Here is a 13,885-nt window from a genome sequence, read left to right on the forward strand (position 1 = left end):
ATATCCTTCGAAACAACCAGTAATCAGAAGGAGCAATGTCCGGAGAATACGGCGGGTGCGATAAAACATCCCATTTGAGCATTTCCAAATATTTTTTTACGACTTTTGCGACATGAAGCCGAGCGTCTCTCGGTTTCAGTTCATAAGGCACTCAATTTCCTTGTTTTTGAATAATTCCCATGTCTCTCAATCGTACGGAAACGGCTTGTTAAGTCACTCCCAATGATTCTGCAAGCTCTTCTTGCGTTTGACTCTGATCTTCTTCGAGTAATGCCTCTAATTCTTTGTCCTCGAATTTTTTTGGCTGTCCAAAGCGAGGCTTATCTTCGACGCTGAAATCTCTATCCTTGAAACGTCGAAACCATTCCCTACATGATTTATCAGTTGGAGCAACGTCACCATAAACTTCAACAAGTATTCGATCAGCTTCAGCTGCACTTTTCTTCCAATTAAAGCAGAAAATTAAAACCTCCCGCAAATGCTGCTTGGTTAACACAAAATTCGACATTTTCAACACTGTAAAAAGCAAGGTTTTTATATGAAACTCAAAACGATATAAACTGAATATTATTGGCAGATGTCTAACTTCTCTGAAACCGCCAAAATTGGCAGTTACTATGAGCCATTCATAACAGCCGGAGCCATCTTTTGAAAACGGATTGAACTAATTTGTACACCCAATAATATATGAGATGTTGCTGACATCATGATGAAGTAAGAAAGTCTATTGTTCGACCAAGATTTTACTTGATAACGATATAGCGATATTCCTGTAATAAAACGGACATTCGCACATCGCCGTGATGTCGTTATTAGAAAATGCCGTGGTGTTATTAGAATAAAGTAAATTTCTTTATGACCTATTTTGCTATGTGGGATAATTAATGCAAAAAAATGGACACGATTTAATAGATCATAATCAGTAGATATTGCCATAAATAAATATTCTATTATAGTGCTTTTTTTGCATTTCTAAACTTTGCTTTTACAAGCCACATTTTCATTGCTGTTTCGATGTCACATAGTGTAATTGTACCATGTGTCTTTTGTACTGCCTCTATAACAAATATATGTTGTATTTATTATATTTATATGTATATATAATATATAAGGGTGTCCCAAAAGTAACGGACCACCCTAATAACTCTTCAGTATTGAGGTTTTAAGGAAAATGACCTGAATAAAAGTTGTAAGGATTTAAGTGAGCTACCTTATGATGACCTTGACTTTGACCTTGACCTCCATTTTCAAGGTCATTTGAAGGTAAACTTGCGTTTTTTAAATGGGAACCCTTGTTTTTATTACACTGTTTTTTTTCTACTAGTCAATTTGAACAACTTATGCCTAAAATATTTTTTATTTGTCTAATATTTTTTTAGATATTTGAGGAAAACTTGATAACTTTTTCAATATTTAACTTACGATATTTCGCTAACTATTTGGAAGAAAAAGTGGTACTAGACTTTCTTGCTTTATTTAGTCTCAAGAATATATTGTTACAATAGCACCCTGACTCTTGTAAGTTACTGACTTTTGGAAATTCCAAAATCATAAAATTAACAAAAATCAGGGCGCTATTGTAACAATATATTCTTGAGACTAAATAAAGCAAAAAAGTCTAGTACCACTTTTGTTTTCGACAAATAGTTAGCGAGATATCGTAAGTTAAATATTGAAGAAGTTATCAAGTTTTCCTCAAATATCTCAAAAAATAGACAAATAAAAAATGTTTTAGATAAAAGTTGTACAAATTGACTAATAGAAAAGAACAGTGTAATAAAAAATAAGGATTCCCATTTAAAAAACGCAAGTTGACCTTCAAATGACTTTGAAAATAGAAGTCAAGGTCAAAGTCAAAGTCATCATAAGGTAGCTCACTTAAATCTCTACAACTATTATTCAGATCATTTTCCTTGAAACTTCAATACTGAAGAGTTATTAGGGTGGTCCGTTACTTTTGGAACACCCTATAATGTTATATGTTTAACGTTATTGAGTAAAAAATGTTACATATAAATACGTATTTATGAAAATATACTTATTATAACAGCTGCAATACGTAAAAGAGAGAATTTATTTTTTCCTTTAAATCCAATCCAACTGTAGTTTTCTATTACTTCGTTTGAAAATAACAAACTCATTCTTTTTATGGTTTGCTTGTATGTAGTTCCGCCAATTTTTGTGAATTCTTTGATCTATTTGTAATAACTTTTGTAAAACTTTTGTAAAAAAATAACTTTTGTATAACAAAACCAAAAAATGATGTGTAAAAGTTGTATTATATATATATACCATCATAATAGCGTTGTTGTCATCTGCCAAGTAATGTTTTACAGAGTTTAATTCACTTATATTTTTTAGAGGAAAGTCAAACTTATGAAAAATAGTTTCCTCGTCGTTCATCAGTAACAAGTTATCGCCTTGTCCCGCAATTTTTGTTAAAATTGTTTGTATATCCTCAGACATTTGCGTGTGTTTAAAATTAAGTAATTGCAACTGACACAAAACTTGTTTTTTAAATGCAGCATCTAAAAGAATATTAATTAATTTTGTGTGTGTGTGTGTGTGTGTCTGTCTGTCTGTGTGTGTGTATGTGTGTGTGTGTGTGTGTGTGTGTGTGTGTGTGTGTGTGTGTATGTCTGTACTATATTAATTTATGTTATAATTACAAGAAAATAATGTGAAATAATAACGAATAAAATACCTTTATCATCTGTCTCATCGATACAACTCATAACATTTTGATTAAAATTTTGTGCGACTTTTGTCGTTTTTTCACACAATAACTTGTTTTTGTAACTGTTACATGTTAATGGTTCTATTATATCCTCTTTTGCCTTCAGATTATTAATTTTAGATTGAACATATGTTGTTGTAGATGTAAATGGTTTCGGATAAGATATAAATGGATCTGCTTGTATTTATGTGTCACTATCTATTTTTAAAGCAAAAATTATCATAACATTTAGATATTAATCAATGTTATTTAAAAAGAATTAAAAATACCTTGGCAGTTGGGTGGAGTAGGAAATTTTGTAGGAATTGTAACTTCATCATCTGATGAATTCTCATTGGATGGTGCACTTTGTGTTTCATTTATATCATACAAGTTTCTTTTTCTTTTTAATTCTTGTACCTTCAAAATCCGATGCCAAATCTTCTGCTCTAGAAGCTTTCGCCTTTGCCTTTTGTAAATTATCTAAAATAAGCAGCATATACATTTACTATGTATATATATGCGAAATATTTACTATAATAATAATATTAAATATTTACCATAACTATCTCCATTCCCCAACTGTCAGATTTTAAATAAAGGCCATGAACCAAATATTAGTTTCTCGCATATAGTTATGGCATGCGTTCATCTTTTGCCAGTGTATGGTGGCCAATAGCATAAATTATCATGTAACCATGATTTCGGTACAGCTTCAACCACATTTTCTGTAGTAAAAAACATTACAATCCATTCCATAGCGAGTATACCTTATTCTCTATAATCTTATGTTACTTAATATTATAAACATAAAATTTTTTATAATTAGATCAATAATATTATTATATTTAATATTAAATAAATAATAAAATACTGCTTTAATTGCTATCAAACTGTATGACAAAGAGGAAGCATAATATAAATATCATTGTACGGTAAAATCACAAATTTTAAAGAAATATCTTCTACTGGTAACATTAATAATTCGCTGAGATGTTTACAGAATATATATCTAACATAGAAGACTGAAATGGTTCATGAATAAAATTTGTTAGTGACAAATTTTCCTCCAATAATATAATAATTATTGCTTTGTCTTACAAAATTTTCTGCTAGTACTATATCTTCATTTTTTAGATAACAATTATCTCCAAAACGAGTACTGAGTAAAATATTATTAATAGTTAGTTTCTTGTATTGAGCTGAACAGTTTTCTGCTATTAAAGGACCTTCACAATGTTCTTGTTGGACATGTAATTCTGTGTTTTGTTTTTTCTAATATGTTTTGCGATTCATAAATTTTTCAATATTTGTGCTAATGGAATATCAGGTTTTCTGACTAATTTCTTCAAGTGTTGTAGATAATTCTCGAAAGGAAATGCACTATAGTTATTTAGATTTCCAAGATATCTGCAGTCATCGACAATATGAATCAACCCATGCACATTATGCGAAACATATTCCACTCCGTATATAACAATAAATTCTTTGACAACATATTTTAACAATGACTGTGCATAATTGAAATATTTTAAACATAAATTAGCACTTAATAGAATTCGAATAGCACAGTGTAAGGACATAAAATATAAATATTTATCAGTTGGCATGCTTTAAGATAATTGAGCCACAATATAATAAAAAAAATCAAAATTCTACTGCTTTCCAACGTTTAAGTTTATCTAAAGAACGAGTTTTTCTTACAAAATCAGATGGAATAAATGATTTTATGCAAATGAGATAATTTGAAGTATCTTGTGTACATGTTTTTGATAATCTATATGAAATAGGACTAAAAAGTCATATAATCACGATAAGCTTTTTTACAACGCCGAGGCAAATCAAATGCATGTATTCCAAGAGAAAACTGCGTACCATGAAGGTATTGTTTCTAAAACTGAATTTCCTATATGATGTTCAGGTTGAATTTGATCATGAAAATTTTTGTCTGTTCTTTTAATACAGTTATTTTTATGATAACAAACTCTTCCTCTTATGTACTTTCCTTTTTGCATGCATTTAGTACAAGAAAAATATCCAGCATGATTTTTGCAATAAGTTATAAAAGACTTTGCTGGAGCATCGCAAATAAATGCTTTAATTTTATATGGTACGATTGTTGTAAGTAACACCTTTTTGTGATAATTCTATAGCTCCTGTTGTAAAGTCTGATAAAAAGTCATTAGCATCCTTAGGTTTCTCATAACCATAATATATACCAATGATAGATATATTTTGTGGATAGTCAGATACTGAACATAATATAGGATATATTTGGCTACTCGAGCTCTTGCTAAGAGGCAAACCATCAATATTAATTAACAAATCAATCTTTTCCAGTGGTTTGCCTGTTAACTTGATAAGTTGATTGACAGAATTTTCAAATCCGATATGTGAATAAACACCTGGAGCTACAGATTTATATGATGTATGTCGAGGAGTTATGCAGTAAGTTCTAGGGTCTTGAGGTAAATTACTAAGTCCTTTTATTGATTGTAACAATTGTAATAAATCTCGTAAAGCATTGTGTGGAATTTTATGAAATATTGCCCATGTTTGTAGTTTATTGCTAAAACTTTCTTCAGTATTTACTATTTCATTTTGTTTTAAATGTGCAAAATTATTATCTTCATTATTGCCTTCAACGTTATTATTAAAACTATCACAAGACTGTTCACTGGCATCATTATTACCGAAGTGATTGGAAATATTGTGTGTCAAGTTATTAAAATGACTTGAAGTATTAGAAGGACTTATAATATTAATAATTTCAGATTCTTCGATATTTTCCTGATGTTACATTACATTTAGAAATTTTACTAACATTAACAGTGGATGTTGGTAATTTATTGCAGAAATCAGGACAATCATATAATAACTTTAAAGATGTAATTGTTGCTTTTTTTACTTTTCTGTAAAATGTTGCTTTAGAATATCTATTCATTATTATTAGGTGTTTGTTTTCTTTTTAAAATTTACGTATGCCTGAAAGCTACTTCTAATTCTATTTTGGCAAATTTCGACATTGATGTAAAACTAACCTTCTTTTAATAGACCATTCTTTAATGCTGGATTCTTTTTCTTCGTTCGTTTCGTTCGATATTGGCTCTTGCTGTCTAATTCTTCAGAATAAAAATAGATATTACGATTTAAACATAAAACTTAGGTAGATTGATTAAAATTCAACTTTAAAGGTCATTCTACAATGAGGTTGTAGTAGTATGCAGTAGGCAAATTGACCAATCACAGTCGATTATTCTTTGATCGTAAAGAGAACAATCGATCGTGATTGGTCAATTTGCCTACTGCATACTATTACAACCTCATTGTAGAATGACCTTAATAGCTCGAGTGCAGAATAAGGACTTGATTCTCTTCTTCTGTTATGGGAAGTACACACTGGACGCGATGAACAATGTCCAATAAGACCCAGTTCCACAATTTGCTTTAAACTCCGTTTAAAGCAAGTTGTGGAACTGGGCCTAAGAGTATGGGTGCATTCAAAACTGGGCACGATCCATTAAGCCAGCGGCACACGGTGCTTGTTTTCGTGCTGGATTACTTGCTGGATGAAAATACTGCGTTCTGATTGGTACATTTCCGAAGATGGATGGAAATGCACCAATCAGAATGCAGTATTTTCATCCAGCAAGCAATCCAGCACGAAAACAAACACCGTGTGCCGCTGGCTTTACACATTGCAATCGCTTCAAAGTGCCATATGAACCAATCGTGGCTTTCTCTCGGGTGCTTCGAAATGTTCGCAACGTCTAATGGATCGCACTCTACAACCGCTCACTGAGCGCTCAATGAGCGGGTGTAGTACTGATGCACCAATTGTTTAAAAAAATAGAGTTCTTATTAGATATCGCTCATCGCTCGTCGTTAATCGCGTCCAGTGTTAATTCAGCAAAAGGCTCTTGCAAACCAGCGCGATGCGCGACGCGACACGCGATGTCCAATGAGCGTACAGCTTTTTCGAACGTCACATCCGTCGCACGATAGATCGCGACATCGCAAAAAAGTTAACCAAGTTTGAAGATTTGTCGCGTGCGATGAGCGATGCCGACCTAGACTGTGTTCCGATATTTATTGTCAGTACTGAAAATCTATAGTATACGTGACACAAACTATATATTTTCAGTACTGGCAGTGAATATCGGAACTCAGCCCTAGAGTCCCTATAAGATAGAGTCTGGCTAGAGACCATTGAATTAGAGTCTGGCCATAAGGATTCCACTTTTGATTGGTCCGCCAGTTTTGGCAACTCCCGCTCATATTTGAATGACCTTACCATGCGCTTGCTATTAGCGTAAGTATAATTTAACAATACACATAGTTATACGAAATAAGTATACAAATTATGTATTAAAATATTTTCTATATTGTAATATATTGTTGTAATATCTTATCATTGTTGTAAATCATTAATTCTAAATTCGACATTTTTGCTATTACATTTTTATTAAAAGGAGAAATCGCAATAGTTTTAGACATTTTCTTACCAGTAGATGTTTTTTTCTTGTTTCTGGCTTGATAAATATTTAAGAAATCCTGTAAGATATTGCCAGTCATCATTATCATAATTAGTATTTTTAATATCATTAATGAATATTGCAATTAAAAGCTACTGCTGATATGAATGTATCATAAATAGCTATGACAAGAACAAAAGTAACAACGTAAAGTGACATTTATGAAAATTGTAAGAATCTATTTCAAATTAAGAGAAGCATTTAAGAAAAGCATTTTTATATATTTATTAACGATTATTTATGCGTATACATGTTAACAATGGTTTCAAATTTTGACAGTTGAATTCTGAATGTTGCAAATTCATTTGATAAAAAATGTGCAAACCGCATTTAATAATCGAGTGTACAGAATAAAATAAACACGCGCGTATACTCACAAGAAATGCAGTCTTTGCAAATGTGACAAATATGATCGAACAAATAACAACGTTCGCAATATAACAAAATTTTCGTGAGACCGTAATCGTTGTAACCAAATAAAATTTTGTTATTTAAATTTATGCTTAAATCTAATAATCCGTGCAGTAATAATCCGTGCAGATAATAGTGTAATATCATGATATTATCATATATAAATATTTTTAACAAAATATAAAATATATATCTTCGATATGTCATCTATAGTAACTTAGACAAATTGTATATAAGTAATTGTTATATCACACTTTTCTACAATATACTTACAATATACTTCTATAATATATATTTACGTTTTCCATATTAATCTCTTCAGTTTCAATGTCATTAGATGTAGACTCCAAAACATCATTTATAATAACCTGGAAAGAGAGATTGTACAACATAAATTGTTATATCATACATTTGTTCTATGATATACTTATATTTTCCATATCAACCTCTTCATTTGTAACGTCATTAGCTGCTTGTCCATTTGTATCTTCACTTGTGTGTCATTGGTTATTTTATTAACAGTACCATTATCATCTTCCAGGTCTTTCATTACTTGCTTCTTCATGAAAAACCCAATAATCGTTGGTACTGCATCTCGTTTTAATTTCCGTTTGCGGCCAAGTTTCCACATTTCTGGGGCAAAATGAACCTACATATATATATTATAACAATAAGTTACTTATACACTTTAATCATGATTGTAAGAAAAACACAGAAACTTCAGAAAGTTATTAGTTTAAACGTGACAGATTCAATTAACATTACTATTATTTAGTTATAATAAACTAATATATTACTAACCTCGCAAAGAAAACAATTATTTGTTGGTATCCAATTTTCTCGAGGTACATTTTGTACCCAAATAGCCCGGCGTATTGGATCTCGTGGAAATATTTTCATTGATATAACCTTTTGTCGAGGAATTATTACAAAATGGTGCTGCACATCCACCCATTTTTACAAGTTTTACAAGTTTTATAAATGCTTTATATTTACACTTCTTGTTGCATATATATAAGCACATCTGACAAAGCTAGGTTAAAAGAAAGAGATAGCGAATGTATATGTATATAGCTTTCTTTCTCGCAGGATTTTGCCAAAATCTCCTTGTGGCCAGACTCTAATTCTAGGGTCTCTAGCCGAGCCCAGTGTGTGGCGCCCTCTGTACAACCGTGCACATGAACTACGATGGCTGCGTTCAGAAGAACAAAATGATCAGTGAGCGCTTAATGATTCTCGCTCCTGATTGGTAAATACTTCTGGGTCTATGAAGAATCTAAAAGAATACCCCAATCACAGACAATAATCATTAAGCGCTCACTGATCACTTTGTTCTGCTGAACGCAGCCGATACCCATGTTCACGACTCATTACTGATTTCCCCCACTACGCACGCACACATAGCCGGCTCAGTCTATCCATGTGGACCACACGCTCGGCAATCGTCGGCGCGCCGAGCGACAGAGAGATATCATTCCCTCCTCCTCGCTCTCGTGTTCGCTCAGCCACGCGAGTGAGAATATCTTTCCTTCTTTCTCGCTCAGCGACACGAGAGCGAGGCATATTCTTTTTGGGCTATAATCTGACAAGGGCTGCTACTAAACTTGGAGTCACTGATTTTGACGAGCTTTAACAGAAATATAGTATAGGTCCAGCAAAAGCTACTGTTAACCGGAGACGATGCAACACTCAAGCATTTGAGGGAAATTACAAGTTGAAATTTCGCGATTTTAAGTATGCTCAGTTATTCCAACATTTGTAGAGTTATTTCCAAATGACGGTGTAGTGCAGCAGACTGGGCGCGGTGCTGGTATTCGCCAGGTTGCGTGTTCCCGCTTAGTTATGTCTTGTTATTTTTTTAATTTATGTGTTTTTTACTCTTACGAATAAAAATATACATATTACAGAAGATAGGAAGATAAATTCATTATACAAATAACCTTTTCTATGTTTTATGAAGGAGAATTCTCGCATTATAATTTTTATATATTATATTTTCATATATTATGTTATATACTTCAATATCTATATATTACGTGTCTTTATATAACATTACATATATATATATATAAATTTTATATATATACATACAAATGTATTATATATATACAAACAACATACATACAAACGTATTAATTAAAAAATACATGCAATAAACACTAATTATATATAATATACAGGGTGTCCCATTTTAAAGTCCCACCCCAAATAACTCTTCAGTATTGAAATTTCAAGGAAAATGATCTGAATAAAAGTTGTAGAGATTTAAGTGAGCTACCTTATGATGACCTTGACTTTGACCTCCATTTTCAATTTGAAAGTCAACTTGCGTTTTTTAAATGGGAATCCTTATTTGTTATTACACTGTTTTTACCTACTAGTTAATTTGAACAACTTTTGTCTAAAACATTTTTTTATTTGCCTAATATTTTTTTAGATGTTTGAGGAAAATTTGATAATTTTTTCAATATTTAACTTACAATATCTCGCTAATTATTTGTCGGAAGAAAAAGTGGTACAAGACTTTCTTGCTTTATTTAGTCTTAAGAATATATTGTTACAATAGCGCCCTGATTTTTGTTAATTTGATGATTTCGAAATTTCCAAAAATCAATAAGTTAACAAAAGTCCAAGCGCTATTGTAACAATATATTCTTGAGACTAAATAAACTAAGAAAGTCTTGTACCACTTTTTCTTCCGACAAATAGTTAGCGAGATATCGTAAGTTAAATATTGAAAAAGTTATCAAGTTTTCCTCAAATATCTAAAAAATATTAGACAAATAAAAAAATGTTTTAGACAAAAGTTGTTCAAATTAACTAGTAAAGAAAAACAGTGTAATAAAAAATAAGGGTTTCTATTTAAAAAACGCAAGTTGACCTTCAAATGACCTTGAAAATAGAGGTCAAGGTCAAAGTCAAGGTCATCATAAGGTAGCTTACATAAATTCCTACAACTTTTATTTAGATTATTTTCCTTGAAACTTCAATATTATTGAGTTATTTGGGATAGGACATTAAAATGGGACACCCTGTATACCTCTTTTTGAATTGTGTGTCCATTCTTTTTCATAAAACATAGAAAAGGCTGTTTGTATAATGAATTTATCTTCCTATTCTTGTGTAATATATATATTTTTATTCCTAAGAGTAAAAAAGACATAAATAAAAAAAATAAGACGTAGCTAGGCGCAAACACGCAACCTGGCGAATACCAGCACTGCGCCCAGTCTGCTGCACTACACCGTTATTTAGAAATAACTTTGCAAATGTTGAAATAACTGAGCATACTTAAAATCGCGAAATTACAATTTGTAATTTCCCCCAAATGCTTGAGTGTTGCATCGTCTCCGGTTAACAGTAGCTTTTGTTGGACCTATACTATATTTCTGTTAAAGCTCGTCAAAATCAGTGACCTCAAGTTTAGCAGCAGCCCTTGTCAGATTATAGCCCAAAAAAATATGCCTCGCTCTCGTGTCGCTGAGCGAGAAAGAAGGAAAGATATTCTCACTCGCGTGGCTGAGCGAACACGAGAGCGAGAAGGAGGGAATGATATCTCTCTGTCGCTCGGCGCGCCGACGGTTGCCGAGCGCATGGTCCACACGGATAGACTGAGCCGGCTACGATACGTGCGTAGTGGGGGAAATCAGAAAAGAATCGTGGACATCGTAGTTCATGTGCACGGTTGTAGAGAGGGCGCCTCACACTGGGCTCGGCTAAAAGCGGCCCATGACACTTGTCCTTCTTCTTTCTGGTAATAGAATGGTCTGATATCCCCTTCAAAAAATTTAGTATTATTTTAACCCAATATGATAATTACAACTGCTGGAAAGTTCTAATTATAGTTTGAGTCTTGACGAAATATATCGGAGATTGGTAAATTATAGTTCGAGTCTCGGCTAAAATCAAGTTTAGTGACTAAATCAGGTGTTTTTAACTTTCTAGAAGCTAGACCAGGTGTTTCCCATAAACTTTAGAATTCGAATAGTATTCGTCGAATTATGTAAAATTGTGAAACCCTCGAATTTTTCCCTGCATTAGAAATGCTCCAAAATAATTACCTTTTAGTTTTCTAGTAATATATATATATATATATTAAATTAAACTATACATACATATTATACTAAATTAAAATTAAAAAGTAAATTAAAGGAAAATTAGAAGAGGTAATTATTTTTAGATTTTTCTTTTATTTTCATCGATTATTTTCTTTAATGTAATTCATCCCTATTCCTGACTATGATTTATGTTACTTCAGTTGAGGAGTGAAATCACACTTAATATAACGATGTAAGGGAATCACTTAACTTTGTTGTGAAAAAAGGAGCAGTAACAACATATATTTGTTCAGAAACTTTATTTATTACGTATACTAGTCGACTACTATGCATGCGTTAGGGCATTCGGATACAGAGCGATCGCTGATCCAAAGCCTATCGTTAAGTATCTTCACAATAACAGCGGTGTCCATTTCGTAACTCTTGATTTGCTCTCTCTCTCTCTCTCTCTCTCTCTCTCTCTCTCTCTCTCTCTCTCTCTCTCTCTCTCTTCCCCCCTTTCTCTCTCTCTCTCTCTCTCTCTCTCTCTCTCTCTCTCTCTCTCTTTCTCTCTCCCTCTCTCATCTGTGAGAAACGTGTGATTACCGTTCTCATGATCGAGTTTTTTTTAAATTATAGTGCGTTACGTGTGCGTGTATGTATAGCTGGGTGGATCGAAGTCAGACGTAACGTACGCTTCGCTCGATCATTAGCCACGTGGGTACTTGCGGAGATCCCGTTCGAGAACAAGCGAAGATTCCCGACGCGATTTGTCTTTGTCTCGTTTCATGGAGATTCACGTTTATCGTAAGTACGCATACGTCTCTCGAGTTCCATCGGAATAAAATGATAATAATAATGCTCCCAAATAGACTTCTTAACAATTTCCTAACCACCTGCATATGAGGAAATGAACGAGTTCCTTAGCCCGCGCTAATAGTCTTTTAACTGCTCCGCTATAATATTTATTATATGATCATATTTTAAAACGAATGATCGGGGAACGATAAACTTCTTACGTCGAGTTGAAAAATTCCTGGCGAACTTTTTTCAGGGAAGCAAAACACTGCACAAATAGTAGAAAAGAATGAGAATCAAGAATGTCGTGTCGATCAACTTAGGTTTCGTTTTCGCTTGTGAATCTCCGTGAGATGACGAGAATACATAATACATAATTTTTTTCGAGGGTTCTTTCGGGGAGAAAATGTAATAAAGCAATATACTCTTCTTTCGGTTGCCTTTCTCACTCTCAAGATCTCGCCAACTCTCGAATGCGCATACTCGTAGAGGGATCTCCGTTTAGCTCGGCGTATCTCGCGCGCAACCACATTTTATACTTTAATATCATCTTTTTTTCTCTTTATATATATTCGTACATATATATATATATATATTTATATCTTATTTATATTTTTTTATTTATATATTTATATACAGCGGGCGGGCGCCGAGACGACGGCACAACGCGGTAATGACGCGGAGTTCACTCGCGATGGAAATGGAGAGGATTAAGGAAGAAATTAGACCAACGAGTCAAAGCTCTCACGAGATGGTCGTGTAGATTCGTTTCTCGCGACCATGTGCATCTGACCAATGCATCTGACGAGACGCCGTCATTTCGTCACAACCGCCTCGCGTAGAACGTATCTGTTAGTAAAGTATACCTTATCGAGCTAAAACTTATATCGATATATTGCACATTTGACAACAGTTACGTTTCTCTTTAAGTACTTGGATATAGGAAGTTTTCGCTAATAAATCTTTGACTCGCATGCTTCTTTCGTTCTCTCCTTCGCACACACGCACACATACTTCTTTTTGCCGTTTATCGCTTCTCTTTCCTTCATTATCTTCTTCTGCCGTACACATTTGCACCCGTTCGTACTTACCACACGCACACGCTTGCTTTCTTTTTCCCTCCCTCCCCTCCTCCTTCTCTCTCTCTCTCTCTCTCTCTCTCTCTCTCTCTCTCTCTCTCTCATATCACGCGCGCAAATTTAGCGGTCGAAACAGCTTTCGATGCTTGTGTATTGCCTTAAACTTGTAAGTCTTATATAGGGGCGCCTTTTTATGTATGTATAATAGAAGTCTTTGACCTCGTTTCTTCGATGTGTGTCTATATGATCCGTTTATACTTCGTTAAATATCCCGCGGCTTCTCACTTTCTATTTCTCTTACTGTCTGCG

The 13,885-nt window shown here is 33.3% G+C and overlaps 2 protein-coding genes across 9 annotated transcripts; both read right to left on the reverse strand.

Annotated features, from left to right (window-relative positions):
- Positions 1-576: 576 nt before the first annotated feature.
- On the reverse strand, positions 577-6,219 carry LOC105186194 (uncharacterized). Of its 7 annotated transcripts, none has more exons than XM_025307023.1 (7): positions 6,055-6,219; positions 5,758-5,838; positions 3,277-3,444; positions 3,007-3,199; positions 2,293-2,528; positions 2,039-2,195; positions 577-1,057 (listed from the first exon to the last, which is right to left on the reverse strand). In XM_025307023.1, the coding sequence occupies exons 3-7, from the start codon at positions 3,289-3,291 to the stop codon at positions 951-953; spliced, it is 708 nt and encodes a 235-aa protein (XP_025162808.1). In that variant the 5' UTR covers positions 3,292-3,444; positions 5,758-5,838; positions 6,055-6,219; the 3' UTR covers positions 577-950. The 7 variants fall into 7 exon arrangements, with proteins under 7 accessions (XP_025162808.1, XP_025162810.1, XP_025162809.1 ...); XM_025307025.1 differs by having other exon boundaries at positions 6,083-6,168; XM_025307024.1 differs by having other exon boundaries at positions 6,039-6,057.
- A 902-nt stretch (positions 6,220-7,121) lies between these two features.
- LOC105186196 (THAP domain-containing protein 2-like) lies at positions 7,122-8,744 on the reverse strand. 2 transcript variants are annotated; one of them, XM_025307020.1, is made up of 4 exons: positions 8,464-8,744; positions 8,094-8,311; positions 7,962-8,030; positions 7,122-7,270 (listed from the first exon to the last, which is right to left on the reverse strand). In XM_025307020.1, the coding sequence occupies exons 1-3, from the start codon at positions 8,560-8,562 to the stop codon at positions 8,021-8,023; spliced, it is 327 nt and encodes a 108-aa protein (XP_025162805.1). In that variant the 5' UTR covers positions 8,563-8,744; the 3' UTR covers positions 7,122-7,270; positions 7,962-8,020. The 2 variants fall into 2 exon arrangements, with proteins under 2 accessions (XP_025162805.1, XP_025162806.1); XM_025307021.1 differs by having other exon boundaries at positions 8,109-8,311; positions 8,464-8,742.
- Positions 8,745-13,885: the final 5,141 nt, after the last annotated feature.

This window comes from Harpegnathos saltator, unplaced genomic scaffold (genome assembly GCF_003227715.2).
Source record: "Harpegnathos saltator strain DR-91 unplaced genomic scaffold, Hsal_v8.6 scaffold828, whole genome shotgun sequence".
Lineage (NCBI taxonomy): Eukaryota > Metazoa > Arthropoda > Insecta > Hymenoptera > Formicidae > Harpegnathos > Harpegnathos saltator.